This window comes from Phoenix dactylifera, chromosome 6 (assembly GCF_051530095.1).
Source record: "Phoenix dactylifera cultivar Ajwa chromosome 6, Ajwa_hap1_PhDact_Kaust_v1.1, whole genome shotgun sequence".
In the NCBI taxonomy this organism is placed as follows: Eukaryota; Viridiplantae; Streptophyta; class Magnoliopsida; order Arecales; family Arecaceae; genus Phoenix; species Phoenix dactylifera.
In genome coordinates, this window is record NC_143195.1 from 17,148,144 (window position 1) to 17,159,273 (window position 11,130).

An 11,130-nucleotide genomic window follows, 5' to 3' on the forward strand; every position below is an offset into this window, starting at 1 on the left:
CACTAAAGTCCTTGATGAACCTCCTATAAAATCCTGCGTGACCCAAAAATAATCTAACATCTCTAACCGTCTTGGGTGCAGGTAGCTTGGCGATTAAATCAATCTTAGCTCTATCAACTTCCATGCCCTTCGATGAAACAATATGTCCTAGGACAATTCCCTTTGGCACCATGAAGTGGCATTTCTCCCAATTCAGTATCAGATTCTTTTCTATACACCGAGCTAAGACAGCTTGTAAATGTAACAAACAATCATCAAAAGAATCGCCAAAAATAGAGAAATCATCCATAAACACTTCTAAAAATTTCTCATTCATGTCTTCAAAAATACTGAGCATGCATCTTTGGAATGTTGCAGGTGCATTACACAACCCGAATGGCATCCGACGAAAAGCGAATGTGCCAAAAGGACAAGTGAAGGTAGTCTTCTCTTGATCTTCTGGTGAAATCTCGATTTGGTAGTATCCGGAATAGCCATCGAGAAAACAATAGAAATTGTGTCCTGCAACTCTTTCTAAAACTTGGTCTAGGAAGGGTAGGGGAAAGTGATCTTTCCTAGTGACCAAATTCAATTTTCGGTAGTCAACACACATGCGCCAACTCGTCGGAACACGAGTTGGAACTAGTTCACCCTGCTCATTTTTGACTACCGTCAGACCCGACTTCTTAGGAACGACTTGAGTAGGACTTACCCATTTACTGTCGGAAATTGGGTAAATAATACCCACATCAAGCAACTTGAGGACTTCTGCTTTAACCACATCTCTCATCGTAGGATTCAACCTGCGTTGCATTTGCCTTGTGGTTTTGGCATTGTCCTCCAAATATATCCGGTGTGTGCAAATTAAAGGGCTAATCCCCTTCAAGTCTGCAATAGACCACCCTAAAGCTCCTCTATGATTCTTTAGAACACCAAGTAATTTTCTTTCTTGAGCATGATCAAGATCAGATGAGATGATTATAGGAAAAGTGTCATCGGATCCAAGAAAGGCATACTTGAGTTCCTTCGGTAAAGGTTTCAACTCGAGCTTAGGTGCTTGTTCATGGGATGGTACTATCTTTGCTCCTCGAGATAGCAAATGTTCAAATTCCTCTATTCTCGGTCTCCACCCATTGACCATCATGACATCCGAGTTATCTAAAATAGGTGGGACCGTATCATCAGCAGTACCTTCAGAACACCAATCTATCAAACCATTGTTGGCCGATTCAGTAAATGTTTCTTTTAACAAATAATCTTCCGCAATGGTTTCAACCCATTCAACTTCTTTATTTTATTCATGTTCACTGGGTTGTTTGCCTATACTAAAGACGTTCAGTTTCAAAGTCATATTTCCAAAAGAAAGCTTCATGACACCATTCCTACAATTGATCAATGCATTAGAAGTTGCAAGGAATGGACGTCCTAAGATAACCGGAATCTGAGATGGTGAATTGGAAGCCGGATGTGTGTCCAGTACGATAAAGTCAACAGGAAAATAGAACTTGTCTACTTGGACCAACACATCTTCGATAATTCCTCTAGGGACCTTCACTGACCTGTCAGCTAATTGTAAGGTGACAGTTGTTGGCTTCAACTCACCCAAACCGAGTTGCTCATATACCGTATATGGCAACAAGTTCACACTCGCTCCTAAATCTAGCAATGCTCGCTCAATCCTAAAATTGCCAATGATGCACGAGATAGTTGGGCAACCTGGATCTTTATATTTAGGGAGAATGTTATGCTGTAAAATTGCACTCACATTTTCAGCCAGAAATGCCTTCTTCTTGACATTTAATCGACGCTTGACAGTGCACAAATCTTTCAAAAATTTTGCATATGAAGGCACTTGTTTGATTGCATCAAGAAGAGGTACATTGATTTTTACTTGCTTAAAAAGCTCAAGAATTTTAGAGTTTGGTTCAAGCTTTTGCAAGGGCTTTAATCTTTGTGGAAATGGTGCAGGAAAAGGACATTCAATTTTTTCAGTAGATGTTGGTGCTTCATTTTCTTCATTATCCTTTTCTTTTGTCTTGGGAGGGTCAGAATCAGGTATGACTTGTGTTTGTTCTGGGACTGGTCGGTCAATAACCTTTCCACTTCGCAAAGTTATTATACTCTTTGCTTGTTCTTTATGCGAAGTTGAAGATGATGCATTGCTACCGCCATAGACTTGAGGATTAGGTTGTGGTTGAGCTGGTAGCTTACCTTTCTCTTGAGCACTTAAAGCAGTGGTCAGCGTTGTCAGTTGATTTCTTAAGTCATCATTGATTTTAGCTTGACCTTGCATGAAAGATTGCAAAGTTTCTTCGAGACTGGGTTTTTGAGGGGGTGCGTGTGCATAATGAGGTTGCGGTGGAGGAGGAGTTGGGTTATATACTTGTTGAGGTTGGTCATTCCTCTACCTGAAATTTGGATGGTTCTTCCATCCAGGGTTGTAAGTACCCGAAAAAGGATTATTAAAAGATTTTTGATATGTATTCATAACATTCACTACAAGAAAATACACTTTCAGCGACCACTTTCAGCGACTACATGAATCGTGGTCGCGGCAAATAAGGCTATTTGCGACCAACATCCTTATTAGTTACTGAATGATTGTCCTACACCGACGAAATGGATATTTGGTCGCGGAAAAGCAAAACCAAGTTGGCAGGGTGGAGGTAAAAGTTTGGCGACTAACGTTTGGTCGCGGATAATAAGGCTATCTGCGACCACCATCCTTGTTAGTTACGGAATAATTATCCTACACCGACGAACTGCATATTTGGTCGCGGAAAAGCAAAACCAAGTTGGCGGGTGGCGGTAAAACTTTGGGCGACTAACGTTTGGTCACGGAAAAGAAGGCTATCTGCGACCAACATCCTTATTAGTTACGGAATAAATATCTTACACCGACGAAATGCATATTTAGTCGCGGAAAAGCAAAACTAAGTTGGCACGAGTCCAATATTTCGCGCGGGCTGGAGGTAAAACTTTTGGCGACTAAATTTTGGTCCTTAAAGTTCACCTCCAACGACTAAAAAAAATTTAGTCTAGAAAAACTTTTACGAATCTAATTTTGGTCCTTAAAGTTCCCATAAAATCGAACGATGTTGTGCTAGCCCCTGTAAAATGCTAATTTCTAAGTTCAAAAAAAGAAAAAACTGCTTATTTTCAAACGGTGCCATTTGACATCTTAATTCACTTAGGCATGCATATTCTTGTCTCTTCGGCTAAATCTCAATCCTACAACTTTTCTTCGTACTTAAATTCTTTTTATTATTATTATTATAATATAATTGTAAAAGCTCGAGCTCGATGCTTGACTCCTTATCAAATAAATATATGGATCGACAGGATACGCGACATGAGGACGTGGCAGGAACGAAAATTCGTTTAAAAATATATAGAATTCTTGGACATCCTACGGGCAGGATCGAAAATCCGCTCCAAAATAAATTTGCACGCATCCTTTTTAGTTACTAAATGATTGTTTTACATCAATTAAATGCATATTTGATCGTAGAAAATCAAAACCAAGTTGGCGCGAGTCCAGTATTTCGTGCGGGCTGGAGGTAAAAGTTTTGGCGACTAAATTTTGGTTCCTAAAGGTTCATCTATAGCGACTAAACCAATTTAGTCGCGAAAAGTATGAATGCAGGGAAACCAAATAAAAAAAAACCTAATTCCCTATTCTTCTCCTTTTCACCCGCACGTCGCCTTCACCTTGCCTTCACCCGCACGTCTGCACGTCGGCATCGCCCGTTCGCCGGTTCGCCCGTTCAGTCATCCCTTCGGCGTCGGCGTCCCAAGGTACGTTCTCTTCTCGATTTTAATTTAGCAGAGGCCGGGAGGGAGAGGGAGAGGGAGAGGGAAAGGGAGAGGTGGCCGGAGGTCGTCGGGAAATTAGGAGGCCAGCCGGGAGAGGATTTGATAAGCTGGGAGAGAAACAGAGGCCGGGAGGGAGAGGGAGAGGGAGAGGTGGCCGGGGGTCGTCGGGGGTCGTCGGGAACCAGTGGAGGCGAGCCGGGAGAAGAAGAAACCCTTTTATTTAGCAGAGGCCGGGAGGGAGAGGGAGAGGGAGCGGTGGCCGGGGGTCCTCGGGGGTTCTCCTCCTTCGCCGCCGCCGCCGCCACCGGGGAATTTGGAGGCGAGGCGAGAGAAGAAGAAACCGACGAGGGCTTCTCCTCCTTCGCCGCCGCCGCATCCACCGCGGAGGGTTCTCCTCCTTCGCCGCCGCCGCCGCCACCGGGGAGGAGATTTGGGGCGAGGTCCTTTTCTTGGGCCGGCAGGGAGAGAGAGCGAGGAGGGATTTGGGGACGGTGGTTTTGTTTTGGGTGGAGAGAAACAGAGGGGAGAAAGATAAGGGAGTGTCGATGTTTTGGTCTTGGTTTTCCTTCCCTCATGTTACTCCGATCCAGCTGGGCCATCGGGAAGAAAGATAGGGGGATTGGAGATGGACTTCTTAGAGGGTGGAGATTTTTTAAATTTTTTCTTCCCATTTCTATTTGGGTTGAATGGTTGCCGTGCTGTGGTATCAAAGGGGAGATGGGAGATGGGATTTTTTTTAAACTAAATATATTTTCATGCTCCTATTCAAGAATTATATTAAACTGAAGAGGCTTCTTTATCTTTGTTAGATTCATGCATCTTTGTTGAAATAGTATACTTGACAGCTATCTATTTTCATATCATTTTTTTAACTATTTTGTACTTATTAAAATTTATTATTATTATAATAATAAAAAAAGAAAATGTCTCATTCACTGAATTTGTCTTAGGCCTCCAAATGTATTGGGCCGTTTCTGGTTTTCTGCTGCAACTTTTTTTTGCAGGATACAAAAATAAATCTACAAACTAATCAATCTAACTTGATGAAGTACTTTGTAGGTCAGTCAAAATGGACAAGAGTTGGATGACAATAAAAAATAGAATGAAGAGTAAAGAGTATAGAGAAGGGGTGAAGTCCTTTATTGAATTTGCGGTGGCAAATTTAGGCTCAGCAAATGATATTTGGTGTCCTTGTGTCGAGTGCATGAATGACAAAAAACAAAGCATTCAAGTTGTCAAGATTCATTTAATGTTAAAAGGAATCTCGCCTTCTTACAAGACTTGGGTGCAACATGGAGAATCGGTTCACGTGCATCAATCTTGTGTTTCAAATAATGCTAACTGTGACAATGGTGGAGGTGTTGAGGATAGAATGGCTGGGGATGGCACCGATGATAGGGAAGAATTGTCTAATATGCTGGAAGATGTTTGGATGGGCGTTTTCATGAATGACGATATTGACGAATTGCCTAATAACTAGGGGAGGGAGGATGCACAGAATTTTGATAAGTTGTTCGATGATGCTCAACAACCCATTTATCCTGGTTGCAAAACTTTTACAGTATTATCATTCGTTATTAAGATGCTTCATATTAAGGTGTACAACCAGTGGAGCAATTCCTCTTTTGACATGAACATGAAGGTATACAAGGAAATTCTACCGGAGTGTGATAAGTCTGTTCCATGGACCCTTTATGAAGTCAAGAAATTTTTACGAGATTTGGGGTTGGGAGATGTGCTAATTCATGCATGCAAATATGATTGTATTCTTTTTTAGAAGGAGAATGCGAACCTGGAGAAATGCCCTATATGTGATGAGCCTAGATATAAGCTGAATGATGGTAACGGTAAGAAGATTTCTCATAAAATTTTGCGGTACTTTCCCCTGACACCGAGATTGAAGCGCTTATTTTTGTCTCCGAAAATAGCTGTAGATATGAGATGGCACAAGGAGAAGCGAGTGGATGACGAAACATTAAGACATCCGGCTGATGGGGAGGAATGGAAGAACTTTGATCGGCAACATCCTGAGTTTTCCAAGGATCCGCGGAATGTGAGGTTAGGGCTAGCCACCGATGGTTTCAATCCTTTTGGAAATATGAGCACATCGTACAGTATGTGGCCCGTTATCGTGATGCCTTATAATCTTCCACCTTGGAAGTGTATGAAAGAGCAATTTTGTATGCAATCATTGCTTATTCCCGGAAAAACGGCTCCTGGTAAAGAAATAGATGTTTACTTGAGGCCATTAATTGATGAGTTGAAAGAGCCTTGGAAGGATGGCGTGCAAACTTATGATGCCTCTAGTGGAAGTACATTTAGAATGCGTGCTGCTCTCATGTGGACCATTAATGACTTTCCTGCATATGGTAACATGTCTGGATGGCCAACAAAAGGTTATTTGGCTTGTCCCATTTGTAACGAAGATGCTTCATCAGAACGTTTGAGGAGTAAGATTGGCTATATGGGTGCGAGGCGTTTCTTGCCTGAGAACCACATATGGCGAAAGAGCAAGCTCTTTAATGCTAAAAGTGAGGACAGGTCAAGGCCACGAGAGTTCACGGGAGAAGAGATCTTGGAGCAAATTAATTCAGGGACATACAAGCCGTTAGGCAAGCATCCAAGCATTAATAAGAAAAGAAAAAGGGGCAAAGATGCTGACACGATTTGGGCCAAGAAAAGCATTTTGTTTGATCTTCCTTATTGGAAAACACTCAAGCTGCGTCACAACTTGGATGTCATGCACATAGAAAAGAACATTGCAGCAAATATTGTTGGGACATTACTGGGCGTAGATGGGAAATGCAAGGATACAGAAAAAGCACGCATGGATTTGGCAGATATGGGTATACGGAAGGAGTTACAGATGACTCAACTTCGAAACCAGCGATCACCGGAAGCTACTGATGAATTATGGTCATTGGCCAACGGTCCTCGTCCGATAGTCAACATATATTCAGGGTGCTTTTGTAATGGTGTCCAATTCCATACCATCGAAAATCCATGTGCTCCCCAAACGGACCAATGGGAAGCCTAGGAGGCTGGCACATGGATTGGCTTAGCTTGGAGGAGGCTGCAACCAGATGGCTTTGGGTAGGCTATAAAAGGGCCCTAACCGGATGCATGAGGAGGATTTTGGCGGAGGTCTTGTGGTAGGATTCTAGCCAAAGGAAAAGAGAGCTTAGAGGCTTGGGCGGGGCTGCTTTTGGGGCTGTTTTGAGGGTCGCCAAAGGAGCGCCGGGCCACTAGGCCCTTGGCCAAGAGGAGCTTGGCCAAGGCACGCTTGGCAGAGGCCAAGGCATGCTTGGCAGAGGCCAAGGCACGCTTGGCAGAGGCCAAGGCATGTTTGGCAGCGGCCAAAGAGAAGGCTTCCTTGCGGAAGACTTGTGAGCCAAGGGAGGGTTCCTTGGCCGACCACTTTGGGGTTCCTTGGAGGCTTCGGGAGGAAAGCTTAGGCCTAAGTGTGGGCTGAAGGGGAGTTCGAAAGAGGTGAGCTATCCTTGTACATGCGTCCACCAAATGGAGTTTTGTGAGGGTCTATTTGGGGTGTAATTTTGGGAGTCCACTTAGAGTCTTTGGGAGATTCTAAGAGGGTGGTATTCAGTCCATGTGGGCAGACCTTGGGCACTTGAAAGTGAGGGTTCCACTTACCAAAAGGGAGTGCATTCGGTCCTATTAGTGGGAGAGTGCAGTCCACGGCCAAAAGGGAGCTTTGGCCGGGCCATGTGTTGGCCGAAGAGGGGTTTTTGGGTTGGCTAAGTCTAGTGAGTCAAGGGCTTGGCTATCCTCTCGGCTTGTGAGAGGTACTTGTATATTTTGAGCAATACAAGTTCCGTTTTCCCCTATTCATTGGTGTCATGTGTGCATGGGCATTTGGCAAGGAAAGTGAGGGCATGCGGGCTTGATCCAATCCCTTAGTGCATGCAGAAGAAAACCATCTAGAGGCTAAGTATAAGCTATCTTCTAGAGGGTTGAAGGCTTACTAGGGAGTAGTATGGGATGCTCTCTAGGCCGCACACCTTGAAGGGGTGATCCAAGGCGAAAAATTGCTGATCCCATCTCCGCACTTCTAAGGGGTGTGACAGTTGGTATCAGAGAGACGAGGACATATATTAATGACACTGCATAGAGACGTGGCAATTGGAAAGTTGTCCAAAGATTCAAGCATCGAGGTATATGGGATGTGCCACAGATGAGTGATTTAGAACCCAATGATGTTGAAGAAACCATTACAAGCTGTCCACAGAAAATGCTACAATATTCACAGAAATTGGAGGCACAATATGAAATTGCATTACAAGCATGTTAAGAACGTCTTACATGTGGATCCTTATAGTCATCCATACGAACATGTGACTCAAGAGGATTGGCGCCACTTAATTGACGATGTGTGGAAAAGCAAAGAACACAAGATAACTTACATATTTAGTGCTTCAGAGTTTATAAGTAAAATATTTGATCATAATGTTTTCTTTAGATTTTTAATTTGTATTTTTTTTGAAGGTGAGATCAAAAGCTGGCAAAAAGAATAGAAAAAAGCTTGAGTACAATCATTGTTCAGGATCTCGGTCATTTGTTGCAACAATGACTATACAGGTAATATATTTTTGAGTATGTACTGGCTATATTTTTAGTGAATTGCCTGTGAAACAGTCTATGGGATAGTTTTGGCTATTGTAAAATAGATAATTTGCTGCAAGTAGATTTTTTATTCTAGTTTGCTGCATGTATATTTTTGGAATCATTTATGCAAGTAGATCTGACAGTTATTCTAGTTTTTTTATTATATAGTGGCTATATGCTAATCTAAATTACACTTTGCAGCCGGAGTTTAATGGTTCTGAAAACCTTGAATTTCCAGAATTCTATAAGAAAACTCATACCAAGAAGAACAAAGAGTGGATTGATCCTATTTGCGCCGTGAAACATGTAGGTATCTAAAATCTCAATAATAATTTAAATCACCTTATGCTTTTGCAAGATTATATATACATTTAATTCTGTTGTTACCTTTGCATTGACAGTCAAAGATGTTGAGCTTGCAAGAAGAATCTTCCCAATCCGGTGTGCAATTAACATCAGAGGAGATGTCTAGGCAGGCACTTGGAAAAAGGAAGAGATACATTCTTGGATTTGGGGATGGGCCGAAGCCCTCTTCATCTTCTTCCACACCTAGTCGTGTGTCACAAGACCATGTTGGGGAGTTACAGAAACTTAAAGCTGAGATGGAGGAGATGAAGATGGAGCGTGAGATGGAGCGTGAGGAGCTGCGGAGGCAATTGGAACAGGAGAGGAGAGAGCGTGAGGAGGAAAAGAAAGAGCGAGAGGAAGAACAGAAGCAAATTGCACATCTTACAAGTTTGGTGACAGAGTTTTTAAAGAAAAAGACTCAAACGCATAAGTCGTCTATCCATCATGATGGGGCCATGTATTCAACTGGTGGCACAAATACTCGTTGGTATATATTCTCATTTATATTACATAGGTTATTTAGAGATTTGGACCAAATTAAGCGAAATATCATTGTGAACTTATACTTGAATTTTAGTTTATTATTTTTCACATGTGGTTATTGATTGTGTATTCTTTTTTGCTTTCTCAGATACATGGTGGAGTTATGAGCATGTGAATCTAGTTTTTGGTACATGGATAGCTTTTGTTCAGTGATCATGGTGGAGTTGTCTACAAGCAGAAATCAGTTTTTTGTTTATTCATATTTTTATCTACATGATGGTTGTTTGGATGAATTGCAAGATCAGATATTTTGGAATTTTTAATTTACCTTTTGATGTGTTTGGTGATGATTATCACCTTAACATATGGTATGGATGAAACATTTCGATGAATGGTTAATAGGTTTGCTTGACTTTAGACTTATAGATGATGATATTTATAATGAATGATTATGGATTCTTCAACATTGTGTATACTTCTATTTGGATGAGCAAATGTATTGTGCAATATGGATAATGGATAGGCTGTGTTGGTTGTACAGGATTTGGAACGAGCCCAAAAATAAATATTAAGCTTATAATTTGAATTATTAATTAAATACAGGTTAATACTTTCTGCCACCAAAAAATGTTTATTGCCAATGCATTCCAATACATTCTACGACCAAACTATTGGTGGGGGAAGATAGACATTCAGTGACCATATTTTTGGTAGCGGAAGACAAACATTCCACGACCAACTATTTGGTCGGCGTGGGAATTAGCGACAACAAATTTGCTCGCTGAAAAGTTGCTTCGGCAACCAAACGTTGGTCGTTGTTGGTGTACCTTAGGTGACCACACAATATTGGTCGCCAAAACCTTTCAGTGACTAGGGTTCGGCGACGAAGAGTATTCTAGTCGCGAAAAGGTTTCGGCGACCAAATATGGTTATTCGGCGACTCGAATCTTAGTCGCTGAATATGTATTTTCTTGTAGTGATTGGCCTGATCATGCAAGACTTCCTTGAATGCGGGTATTGTGGGGCAATCAGTGGTGAGATGACCAGGCATCTCACAAATCCTACAACACTCGCTGTTATGTTCTAAGGTCTTGACGGGTTCAATCCTTCTAAGTTCAATTTCCTCTACCTTTCTAGTAAGGGCTGCCATTTTAGCCTGAATATCATCCTGAGTACTAAGGTTATAAAGGCCCCCCTGTCCAACGCTAGTAGGCTTAGGCAAAGGTTTATTCACTCTATCCCCTGTATCCCATAATTGTGCAGTCTCTGAGAGAGAATCTAAATAATCCCATGCCTCATCGGGTTGCTTTTCCAAAAATAGACCATTACACATAGTCTCTATAAATTGTTTTAATTGTGGAGACAACCCTTCGTAAAAGAAACTAATGGTTCTCCATGTTTTAAACCTGTGATGAGGACAAGAGAGAAGCAAATCTTTAAATCTCTCCCAGCATTCATAAAATGTTTCATGGTCTTTTTGTTGGAAGTTACTAATGTGCCTTTTCAAAAAGTTAGTCCTTTGTACGGAAAAGAATTTTTTCAAGAATTCTCTTTGCATATCCTGCCATGTTCCTAGCGATTTAGGTCTCAAGGAGTTCAGCCATGTTTTGGCTTTATCCTTTAAGAAAAAAGGAAACAAGGTCAATTTAAGGACATCTTCCGATACATTTGGCACTCTAAATGTGATGCTAATTTTCTCAAAATCCTTAAGGTGAAGATAAGGGTTCTCAGATTCCATTCCATGATACTTTGGCAGCAATTGAATTACTCCTGGTTTGATTTCAAAGTGTCCTACATTTTCAGGAATAATCATGCATGAAGGTTGACTAGTCCTAGTAGGGTGTAAATATTATCGAAGTGTCATAACTGGGGGTCTACCTT

General features: G+C 41.7%; 1 protein-coding gene across 1 annotated transcript; it reads left to right on the forward strand.

The window, feature by feature from the left end:
- Nucleotides 1–3,235: 3,235 nt before the first annotated feature.
- LOC103699198 (uncharacterized) lies at nucleotides 3,236–9,868 on the forward strand. Its single transcript, XM_089923879.1, has 5 exons — nucleotides 3,236–3,777; nucleotides 8,299–8,391; nucleotides 8,620–8,724; nucleotides 8,820–9,253; nucleotides 9,398–9,868. Coding segments are annotated over exons 1-5 (795 nt in total). The 5' UTR covers nucleotides 3,236–3,615; the 3' UTR covers nucleotides 9,399–9,868.
- The last annotated feature ends 1,262 nt before the right edge of the window (nucleotides 9,869–11,130 follow it).